Source organism: Gigantopelta aegis, chromosome 4 (genome assembly GCF_016097555.1).
Source record: "Gigantopelta aegis isolate Gae_Host chromosome 4, Gae_host_genome, whole genome shotgun sequence".
In the NCBI taxonomy this organism is placed as follows: Eukaryota; Metazoa; Mollusca; class Gastropoda; order Neomphalida; family Peltospiridae; genus Gigantopelta; species Gigantopelta aegis.
The window spans coordinates 86803999-86816872 of NC_054702.1; the positions used below are offsets into that span (position 1 = coordinate 86803999).

General features: G+C 36.9%; 1 protein-coding gene across 1 annotated transcript; it reads right to left on the reverse strand.

The window, feature by feature from the left end:
• Positions 1-908: 908 nt before the first annotated feature.
• LOC121371312 lies at positions 909-12823 on the reverse strand. The gene is made up of 5 exons (XM_041497114.1): positions 12732-12823; positions 12103-12298; positions 9229-9324; positions 3058-3198; positions 909-1044 (listed from the first exon to the last, which is right to left on the reverse strand). The coding sequence occupies exons 1-5, from the start codon at positions 12735-12737 to the stop codon at positions 956-958; spliced, it is 528 nt and encodes a 175-aa protein (XP_041353048.1). The 5' UTR covers positions 12738-12823; the 3' UTR covers positions 909-955.
• Between the last annotated feature and the right edge of the window lie 51 nt (positions 12824-12874).

A 12874-nucleotide genomic window follows, 5' to 3' on the forward strand; every position in this document is an offset into this window, starting at 1 on the left:
GCGGCACCTGCGCAATCGGTTTTTGACAGCCGCAAGCACTGCCAGGACTGAAGTGGGAACCAGGGACGACTCATCAGCGCCCGAACTGTCCGGAGACGTCTTGCCGCAGCACGACTGCATTGCCACCGACCCTACCGTGGCCTTATCCTCCTGCACAGACATCGTCAAGCAAGACTTATGGGCCAGGAATGGTGGGCATTTGCGACCCAGGAGATGGCGAGATGTCATCTTCTCGGATGAATCGAGATTTAACGTGAGTGTCACGGACAGACGTCGTTGCATTTACCGCCGTCGTGGAGAACGTGTCGCGCAGGCCTGTGTTCTGGAGAGGGACCGCTACGGGGGCGGCGGAGTCATGGTTTGGGGCGCCATCAATGCTGACTTCCGGTCCGAACTCGTGGTGGTACAGGGAAACTTTAATGCGCAACACTACGTCGACAACATCCTGCGGCCGGTCCTCCTCCCATTGATGAGACGGCATGGCGGAAACAGGCTCGTCTTCCAGCAAGACAACGCTCGGCCGCACACTGCCAGGCGTACACAGGCGTTTCTTCGTGCCCACCATGTCACTGTGTTGGACTGGCCAGCAGTTTCCCCGGACATGAACCCAATAGAGCACATGTGGGACGAGCTGGGACGTCGTGTTCAAAACCAACCGAATCCACCACAGAACTTCGCTGAGCTGCAGCAGGCATTGCAGCATCACTGGGCAGCCATCCCACGACGTGTGGTGAGGCGCCTGTGCATGTCCATGCCTAGGAGGCTGCAGGCGTGCATCGCAGCACATGGAGGTCACACGAAATACTGACCCCCCATGACGTTGACAGATGGGCCAGTGGTTGGTCTCACTGGTGGTATCAGTTTCATTTTTGTGGGATCTCGCATAATAAAATAAACCATGATCATTTCCGAGATTGCGTTTTTATTGCCACCTAGTATAGAACGACAGTTGTTTTCACTCATTTGGTGATGGTGAATGTAATATTACAAGTGTCGTATAGTTTACTGTGTGGGTGTTTGCTTCCACATTCGCCGTGCAGAGGTCTGAAAAAGCAACAGTAGCATTGTAAATATATACATTCATTTCAACTTATTTCCGTGCTTATATTCAATTAAGGTTCAAGCACACTGTCCTGGGCACACACTTCAGCTATTTGGGCTGTCTATCAAGGACAGTGGGTTAGTTGTTAGTTATTAGTGGTAAGTGAGAAAGAAGAGGGTGTAGTGGCCTTACACCTACTCATTGAGGTGTTAAAACTCGCTCTGGGTGGGAGATAGTACCGGACTGCGAACCCTTTATCTACCAGTTTTATGTCCGATGGTTTAACCACGGCACCACCTAGGCCGTTAAGTAGATATGATTATCTGTGTGTTAATAGGCTAACTTTAATGACATACCCAGAGTAGGGATTTTTGCAGGGGAGGGGACCTAGATTATCATTGGCACAAAATGTTTGTCATCAAGGAATTTTTCATAAATTCTTAATAGAATAATAGCAACCAATAGCTTTCTATGTAGGATAGGGATTCGGGACGATGCACTTTGTACTTTCTGTAATGAGGACGAGGAAACGATAACGCACCTTTTTGTAAAATGTTCAAATGTGTCTTCTTTGTGGCGAAATTTGGAATCTTGGATTTTTGACGTCACGGGATGCCGTACAGTTATAAACGATAGAAAGGTAATATTTGGTATACAAAAAGGACAAAAAATACTTAATCATTTAATTTTAATAACAAAAAAATATATATATAATGCTCGTGTAGCGAACATCTCACTATCGTTTCCTCGTCTTCTAGCCATGGTAAAGGATTATTATATGACAGAAAAAATAATATCAAAAATAAATTTGCAAGGGGACGACCATATTAAAAAATGGTGCCTATTTGTCGCGGTATTAGAAGCCAGTGAATAAATATTATTCTTCTCCGTTTTCTTTTTATTAAGGTTGATTTAATCAACTGGTTTTAATGCATTTATAATAATATATATTTATGCAAATATAGAAGTCGTGGAAATGGGAGATCTGCGGTGAAATAGCCCATGTGTTCAATTACATGTTATACCTCCCTGAATCATCAGCTGTACATACCTTTACCTTCTTTTTTTCCAAATACTGTGTATTCAATTACGTGCTGTGTGTATAGTATATTGTTCTTTTTTTTCTTGTATTTTGTAATTTATGTTTTATAAACTGTACCTTTGCTAATAAAAAGAAAAATCAAGAAATAAAAAAAATAAAAAAATAAAAATTCAAGGAATTCTATACATTCAACATACTAAAAAAAACACGTTTCTGTTAGATGTGTACATAAAATTAAATATCGGTGAATGAAATCGGTATGACGTGTAATGATCGAATATTTTTAAATAGTTGATCCTTAATCATATTGATACCTGATAATTTTCATCTTTGATATCACCCACTTGACATGAGCAAAAAATTCAAGAAACGCATTTAATTCATTCGAATGAGTTTACCATTCTTGAAAACGATAATTTTTAAAATGTAGTTATCTTAAAAATATTGATATCAAAAACAAATGCATGCATCATCAAAATAATGATTGACTCCTTAGAATAAAAGATCAGAAAGATTCCAAAAAATCTGTAAGTGGCATACATGATTATATAAAGATTTAAAAACATACAAACAAAATTCACAGCACCATGCTTTCAGGTCCACTGTAATGTTATAGTAATGGTGAACGACAGTTTTTATCACACATTTATTTCAGGATCTAGAAGTTTACCCAGATCAGACTCACAGAAGAGCTTGTGGAATTCAAGTTGACGATCAATACATTATTAATAGCCCATAAGACCAATCCGCTTCTATAAACGTGCGTCAACCCGTAACAATGCCAGGCTCAGTGTGCTTTACATCAAACGCACGATGGCAGTTTGGAGAATCGTATTCTATCCATGTGTGCATTAGGATAGCGCCGCGCCAAAGTGAAATATTTCTGGGATGCCGTTGACATTTCCAGAATCTGACAATGTCCATACTTGAATCGAACTATTCCCTACTATACGTTTTGAAAACGACTACTGACCAATATGCATGGTGTAGTCTCCTGGGAGCCACTTTTCACGGTCTTCTTGACTGGGGTCGCAGTCGGGATCTGGTTGAGCCTTTAGGTTGAAGCCGCGGTGGTAGGTTCCAGCTGGGGCAGCGTCGTTCAGGAATCCACCGTCTACAAATGTAACAAAGTGTTAGTAATTCTGTGTTTTATGTTTTAAAAAACAAAATAATAAAACTCCTAATCCTACTGATCAAAGGCTGTGGGACATTTGATTCAGTAATTGGACACGGTCCCAGCTATATATACATTAATAATTCTGACATTAGACTAAACTGCTTTATTTTCATGGTTTTTAATATCTGTATGATAAATGTCAGTTGTGAGGCAATATTATAATCCTTTCTGTTTTGTTATGAACGGAATGACGCTCAGTGGTAGAGGTCACGTCTGGAATGCGATGAGCATTAGCATCAAACATAATAGTATCCATAAACGTACGAGCTGCCATTCGTGGGGAGTGGGGGTGGGGGAGGCTATTTTTGCCCGTACGCTTATGTCGTGTTATACCACTGTTTTTGGGCAAAATTTGGTATATTGATTGAAAACATTTTATTGCATATAATGTGTGTGTGTGTGTGCGTGTGTGTGTATATATATATATATATATGTATGTATGTATGTATGTATAAGTTATCAAACTTACGAGGCCCTCTATTAATTACAAACATTACATGATACAATGAGCCGACTGCAATTTTCTTAAATCAGTCAATCAATGAAAGTAAATTTTTATAATACCCCCCAACCCCCCCCCCCCCCCCCAAACAACAACAACCAAAAATAACCGGTTGAATAAACTGAAAGGACAGAAAAATAAAAGAAATGGAAGTAATCGATGGTTTATCAGTATTCATTATTAACATTTTATCTTCTCAGACAGCCCAACTGGTAAGTAATAACAATATAATAGTAAAAGTAATAAGACATAAATAAATGATTTCGCACCACGAGATAAAGTTTTCTTAGTATATAAGTCATAGGGAATTAGCGGAGTCTGCGGAATATTGGATTTATCGAGAGACCGATCATACGACAAACCGCTCCCCGAGTTACACAAGACCTACATGTAGATTGGGGAGGAACGGGTTAGTTGAGAAAATGTTTACTCTAACAAGTCCTGTACTTGAATTAAGATATGCTAGGTGATGGTTTATAGTCTAATGTTTGCAGCATACAGTTGTGCACACATTCTAGTCAAGTTATTATAACTTAGTCGTGTCCCTGCATAATAGTGGCTTATCAAACATTTTATAAAAAATGGCTCAAATAACACACCTTCTGGGGTAAGATATGCAAGGGGCAAGTTGATCAATATACTGTACTTTACTTGAAGATTGTTTTATTCGAATGCAAACAAATGGCTCAAATAACACACCTGGGGTAAGATGTGCCAGGTCAAGGGGCAAGTTGATCAATATACTGTACTTTACTTGAAGATTGTTTTATTTGAATGCAAACAAATGGCTCAAATAACACACCTTCTGGGGTAAGATGTGCCATGTCAAGGGGCAAGTTGATCAATATACTGTACTTTACTTGAAGATTGTTTTATTTGAATGCAAACAAATGGCTCAAATAACACACCTGGGGTAAGATGTGCCATGTCAAGGGGCAAGTTGATCAATATACTGTACTTTACTTGAAGATTGTTTTATTTGAATGCAAACAAATGGCTCAAATAACACACCTGGGGTAAGATGTGCCATGTCAAGGGGCAAGTTGATCAATATACTGTACTTTACTTGAAGATTGTTTTATTTGAATGCAAACAAATGGCTCAAATAACACACCTTCTGGGGTAAGATGTGCCATGTCAAGGGGCAAGTTGATCAATATATTGTACTTTACTTGAAGATTGTTTTATTTGAATGCAAACAAATGGCTCAAATAACACACCTTCTGGGGTAAGATGTGCCAGGTCAAGGGGCAAGTTGATCAATATACTGTACTTTACTTGAAGATTGTTTTATTTGAATGCAAACAAATGGCTCAAATAACACACCTTCTGGGGTAAGATGTGCCATGTCAAGGGGCAAGTTGATCAATATACTGTACTTTACTTGAAGATTGTTTTATTCGAATGCAAACAAATGGCTCAAATAACACACCTGGGGTAAGATGTGCCAGGTCAAGGGGCAAGTTGATCAATATACTGTACTTTACTTGAAGATTGTTTTATTTGAATGCAAACAAATGGCTCAAATAACACACCTTCTGGGGTAAGATGTGCCATGTCAAGGGGCAAGTTGATCAATATACTGTACTTTACTTGAAGATTGTTTTATTTGAATGCAAACAAATGGCTCAAATAACACACCTTCTGGGGTAAGATGTGCCATGTCAAGGGGCAAGTTGATCAATATACTGTACTTTACTTGAAGATTGTTTTATTTGAATGCAAACAAATGGCTCAAATAACACACCTTCTGGGGTAAGATGTGCCATGTCAAGGGGCAAGTTGATCAATATACTGTACTTTACTTGAAGATTGTTTTATTTGAATGCAAACAAATGGCTCAAATAACACACCTTCTGGGGTAAGATGTGCCATGTCAAGGGGCAAGTTGATCAATATACTGTACTTTACTTGAAGATTGTTTTATTCGAATGCAAACAAATGGCTCAAATAACACACCTGGGGTAAGATGTGCCAGGTCAAGGGGCAAGTTGATCAATATACTGTACTTTACTTGAAGATTGTTTTATTCGAATGCAAACAAATGGCTCAAATAACACACCTTCTGGGGTAAGATATGCAAGGGGCAAGTTGATCAATATACTGTACTTTACTTGGAGATTGTTTTATTCGAATGCAAACAAATGGCTCAAATAACACACCTTCTGGGGTAAGATATGCAAGGGGCAAGTTGATCAATATACTGTACTTTACTTGAAGATTGTTTTATTCGAATGCAAACAAATGGCTCAAATAACACACCTTCTGGGGTAAGATATGCAAGGGGCAAGTTGATCAATATACTGTACTTTACTTGAACATTGTTTTATTCGAATGCAAACAAATGGCTCAAATAACACACCTGGGGTAAGATGTGCCAGGTCAAGGGGCAAGTTGATCAATATACTGTACTTTACTTGAAGATTGTTTTATTCGAATGCAAACAAATGGCTCAAATAACACACCTTCTGGGGTAAGATGTGCCATGTCAAGGGGCAAGTTGATCAATATACTGTACTTTACTTGAAGATTGTTTTATTCGAATGCAAACAAATGGCTCAAATAACACACCTTCTGGGGTAAGATGTGCCATGTCAAGGGGCAAGTTGATCAATATATTGTACTTTACTTGAAGATTGTTTTATTTGAATGCAAACAAATGGCTCAAATAACACACCTTCTGGGGTAAGATGTGCCAGGTCAAGGGGCAAGTTGATCAATATACTGTACTTTACTTGAAGATTGTTTTATTTGAATGCAAACAAATGGCTCAAATAACACACCTTCTGGGGTAAGATGTGCCATGTCAAGGGGCAAGTTGATCAATATACTGTACTTTACTTGAAGATTGTTTTATTCGAATGCAAACAAATGGCTCAAATAACACACCTGGGGTAAGATGTGCCAGGTCAAGGGGCAAGTTGATCAATATACTGTACTTTACTTGAAGATTGTTTTATTTGAATGCAAACAAATGGCTCAAATAACACACCTTCTGGGGTAAGATGTGCCATGTCAAGGGGCAAGTTGATCAATATACTGTACTTTACTTGAAGATTGTTTTATTTGAATGCAAACAAATGGCTCAAATAACACACCTTCTGGGGTAAGATGTGCCATGTCAAGGGGCAAGTTGATCAATATACTGTACTTTACTTGAAGATTGTTTTATTTGAATGCAAACAAATGGCTCAAATAACACACCTTCTGGGGTAAGATGTGCCATGTCAAGGGGCAAGTTGATCAATATACTGTACTTTACTTGAAGATTGTTTTATTTGAATGCAAACAAATGGCTCAAATAACACACCTTCTGGGGTAAGATGTGCCATGTCAAGGGGCAAGTTGATCAATATACTGTACTTTACTTGAAGATTGTTTTATTCGAATGCAAACAAATGGCTCAAATAACACACCTGGGGTAAGATGTGCCAGGTCAAGGGGCAAGTTGATCAATATACTGTACTTTACTTGAAGATTGTTTTATTCGAATGCAAACAAATGGCTCAAATAACACACCTTCTGGGGTAAGATATGCAAGGGGCAAGTTGATCAATATACTGTACTTTACTTGGAGATTGTTTTATTCGAATGCAAACAAATGGCTCAAATAACACACCTTCTGGGGTAAGATATGCAAGGGGCAAGTTGATCAATATACTGTACTTTACTTGAAGATTGTTTTATTCGAATGCAAACAAATGGCTCAAATAACACACCTTCTGGGGTAAGATATGCAAGGGGCAAGTTGATCAATATACTGTACTTTACTTGAACATTGTTTTATTCGAATGCAAACAAATGGCTCAAATAACACACCTGGGGTAAGATGTGCCAGGTCAAGGGGCAAGTTGATCAATATACTGTACTTTACTTGAAGATTGTTTTATTCGAATGCAAACAAATGGCTCAAATAACACACCTTCTGGGGTAAGATGTGCCATGTCAAGGGGCAAGTTGATCAATATACTGTACTTTACTTGAAGATTGTTTTATTCGAATGCAAACAAATGGCTCAAATAACACACCTTCTGGGGTAAGATGTGCCAGGTCAAGGGGCAAGTTGATCAATATACTGTACTTTACTTGGAGATTGTTTTATTCGAATGCAAACAAATTCAAACATAATAAACATCGTAATTTGAAACTCCAAACATATTAAGCATATAGGAATGTCTGATAAACATATTGTGAGTAAGACTGAAAACGTTCCCTTTGAATATGTCTCTACAATAGCCTACTACGAGAGATTTCTCGAGAACATATCTCACAAATAATAATATACTTTCATATCTATATAACATACTGTACCATCAAACACGTTAAATCATAGAATAAAGTCAATAAAAACGCATTAACATTTGAGAACTAAATTCAAATCCTGTCTCAAACACAAATTACTTGAAAATTCTATCTTGACACGTTATTCTGTATCTGTATCTGTCCCACACGAAGATTGTTTTATTCGAATGCAAACAAATTCAAACATAATAAACATATTAAGCATATAAGAATGTCTGATAAACATATTGTGAGTATAAGACTGAAAACATATTTTCAATATGGAAAAAACATACTGGAAAAAAAGACAATAGAGGTAAGTTGATCATATTTAGAAAACACAATGGGGTAAGTTGTTCATGGATTACCCCAATCAGACTGACACAACTTGCCCAATACTGGCCATTTTAATATTTTAATTCATGCTGTTAAAATAGTGGCACAAACTTAACCATTACTGTTCGTAGAAATATAGAGTAAAACAATGTTTTAATTACAAGTCAGGGAACATGCAAAATATTTATGATTCTTCTGATATAAATTAATATACCTTGAGTGATGAATCTTACTTTCTCCTGTGTTAAAATGTCTTTTTCAAGGCAAAATTTATACAAGTGTGCCTGCTGCCTGCCATTACATCAATGAGGCACAGGGTCATGGCCTCTCCAAATATGGTGCCAAATGTCACATGTCTCTATTCAGAAACTAATGGGAAGGGGTGGATCAACTAACCCAGTGGCTCAACTAACCCGTCCCTCCACTACGATAACGTAGCGCTGACACCGACAAGGTCTTCTGAGACGTAGGCGAACGTAACATACGAAATAAGCATTATCATAGGCGTACGGGTTCCCATTTATTGGGGGGGGGGGGGGGGGGGGGCTGGTGTTTGCCCGAATTAAACGAAAATGCTCGTATCTGGATAACAACCTTTTTCATATTAGCACTACTGCCCAACAGCTATATTGGGTTGCAAACGAATCACAACTCATTTTTACATTGTTACAACTAATTTTGCGGGTAGAATGGTGGAAATACATGGTGAAAAGGCCTCATGTTAGTACATTTTGCCCAAATATATATCGTTTTTGCCCGAATTTGAGTATTTGTTCCAGCATTAGGGGGCAGTTGCTACACCCCCACCCCACCCCACCCTGTCTAGTACGCTTATGGTCCTCACTCACCTACTGGGACCCCATCAATGGTGTGGATGACTACAACTATTTGCCCGGTTCCAGTTCCGTTTTTGGACACATAGGTCAGTCCAATCGTCCTGGGACCTGGAAGAAATCAGTATTGAACGTTACATACGAGGTAGAATCGTCAGTAAAGCCATGAACTGATACACTAATTTGTTCTGTTACGTATATACGAAGGTTACGGTATTTATTTTATAGTATATGTCCATGGCTGTACCAAGCCTAAATTAAGTGCAGTGGAATTACAAAAACCATTCGGGCACAGTAATAGGTCATCTCCGATCATTTTTTAAAAGTACGTTTCTTGATGCCCATACCATATGGGTATACTAAATCATTAACGTAATATTTTGAAATTGTCTAAAATAAATTGAATTCCTGCATTTCGATTTCTATTTCGGGCGTTATTTTGAAAGAATCATATATATCACATGATTAAATCTGCACATAAAATATACTACAGGTACCGACTTCACAATACATTGTCTTAGGTGTTTATTAAAGCTGTTAATTCTTTATACTTTTAAATGTAATAAAATGTTTATAACATTGGTATTATAAACTGCAATCTGGAATGTGTTTGTATTATATAAGCGTTTATATTGGATCATCGTCATTAACTTTAAAACCGTCTCAGGCCATTCGTCGATATCTTTTGGCTATAACTGCTAATCTATTATTATCTTCTTTTTTCTTCTTCTTTTTTAACACTCGAAAATATATTAAAACAGGTTGATAATAACTGCTTGTAGTCATAACACGAGTTTATCGAAATTTCACTCGTGTTTGTATTTTGTATTAGTAAATGATGGTGAGGTGAGTCCGAAGCTTTAAACTGCAAATATTTGAATGTTCGTAGTTTTATTCTTCCTGTAGTTAATATACGTCATACATTTCATACTTTGCAATAGTAAATTAAAACGAATCAATTACCTTGTGGGCCGGATACTGGGGTGATGGAAAACTTGGTGATGTGTGCGTCACCATGGTCGTTCACTGCACACATTTTAACTATATCATTTTAGGATCGAGGTCAGCTCTAGTGTAAAATATATACATGTATGTATCTTTCTTTTTTTAATGTTCAATATATATATATATATATATATATCATTCTAATCATACCATACATCTATCATTTGTATTTTGAAAACAACAATACAAAACACAATTTAATAAATAACACTCTTTTTTATTGGAAATGAAGGAAATTAATATGTCATTAGTCTAGCGCAAAACATGGTTATTTATGAAACTAAATATTCTAATCAACGTAGTTATATAATTAGTTTTATAAGTCGTATAAAAATGTGATTATTAAGTTAGCTGGCCTCGTGCTCTTAAAATATCGTAATACATGTACGTGTTTGTAATTAAAAACAAGGCAGGCACGGCGGAAGCTAGAAGATTTAAATTTTTTGGGTTGGGAAGGGGATTGACTGAGATCTAGGGTGCACAGCAAAGGGGATCGGGATATGCTTCCACGTATAATTTAAAAAAACTAGATATTATAAAATGCAATTTCCTGCAATATACAAGTAATATTCATTTCTGCCTTAAGATTTATTACCAATAATATTTTTGATTCAGAGACCGTGTAATGTTGACTACTGGTTGATTTTGTTAATGTCTAAACTACCTGCACATATTGATATAAAAAGAAATTCAAGTGGTCCATATACATGTATATATATTTAAAGTCAGTAATAAAACATCGAAACAATTCAAGTGTGCCTTTTTTGTAGTTAGGGTTGGGTGCACAGAAACATACATTTTAAGGCCTCTTTAGACATACTTGTAAATCATTCAGAGATTTTCTTCTGTGAAATTTTATAAGCCATTGGAAACTATTTAAATGAAGCATAACAACTCATGATACTGACTGGCACAAAGTATAGTATCCATTTATAAAAGTCTCATAAAGTAGTATGCGTGCGCGTTTAAACACAACGTTAATGGATAAGTGCGTATCCTGATGCCATTTTCTATTTTTAAATCATTCATTTATTTATTTATTGCCTTATGTTCGATTTCATCTCCTACTTACTTCTGAATGAGTTTGATAAATCCATCAATGCCAAGAAAATAACAATCGATTTTATAAAGAGTTCCAATAAGTTCGGAGCCAGTTTTCTCTTCCACCATGTTGCAGAGTTTTGAACATGAACCAACCAAACCGACATCAGAAATGTATGTAGTGATATCATAAACAATGCTATTATAATATGCACAGACTTACATATCCATGCATATTTTTATGTCGTGACACAAAACAACAGATAAAAAATGTGCGGGCAACGTGGCATACAGTTAGTAAATGGGATCGAGTCCAAGATGATTTTAACAAAACCGTGAAAGGTCGCTAGAAAACCCCGAAAACGCTGTTTAAAAAATTGAGTTTTTGGTTAAAAGAAAGATTTGGTTAACACGTGCACTGACGTAGCTAGAAAAGAGGTCATGGGAGCCATGCCCCCTCCCTGGTTATATTTAACTGTCGCTCCATAATACCACTCATAGACAGTGTAGGTGTCCCACCGCCCCAATATATAATCCTGGTTAGGCGAATGAAAAAGCGAAATCTTAACTGAATCTGACATACCACAACACACGTACCAACATAATTTTATGAAACACTTGAATAAAGTCTGGTTTCAAAAAAACTCTGTAACGGACGCAGACCATTGCAGACGGACGCATTTGCTATGTGAAGCCTAGTTTCCATAAAATACGTATCAGGTCGCTGAAAACCAGGCTTAACTCCCAACACGTGAGATCTCAACTGAAACCGTACGTATTAACTATCGGCAAGCATTCAAAACACTCTTTTGGGTAAAGACATTCTGGGTAAAGTAGACTTACTGAGAATTATGTTGAGAACGTTGTTGCAAATTTCGAAGGAGACATCGACGCACATTTTACACTTGTCAATAGCGTCCACTCTGTTAGTGATCTTGGAGATGAACGACGTCTGGGTCATGATACGTGGTCGGATGTTGAACAAGGCAGGCTGGATGGCGTTCACAGCCACGACTGTCGATAATATCAATGGTATCGTCTTTTAAAAAGTAAAAAAAGGAAAAGTGAAATATTTCCCAAGTATTTTATGCATCAATTTGTTTTACAAAATATTTCAATTTTTAATCATTTTTTTTTTCTTTCTCTCTTTTTTGTGTGTGGCAAGTTATGTTAGTCTGTCTAGCCTTTAAACAAATACATAATTAGACCTGCACTAACATGTAATGATTTTTTTCTGTGTTTAATAATTGTCAATACCTAAATAATAAAGAATCACTAGAAACAATGCGTATTTCCATTTATATATAAATCTGATACATGTATTTTTAATTTATTTACAAGGTAATATTGTAAAATAGAAATTTGGTGTAGATGTTTCTTTGATATATACATTATATAAAAAAAAACAAAGCAAAAAATGCTTAAAGGACGTATGAAGTTTTCACTATTTTAAGAAAAAACATTCACCCTACCTTCATGTTTGTGATTAATCCAATTTCTTTCGAAAAAAAAACCTTAAAAATGTAATCTGGGTTTCTTATATATGTGTTTCTGGTATCACCTGTTACGTTTCACAATATCAAGTGTAAAACATTTTGGTGTCGGTCCCTTTGAT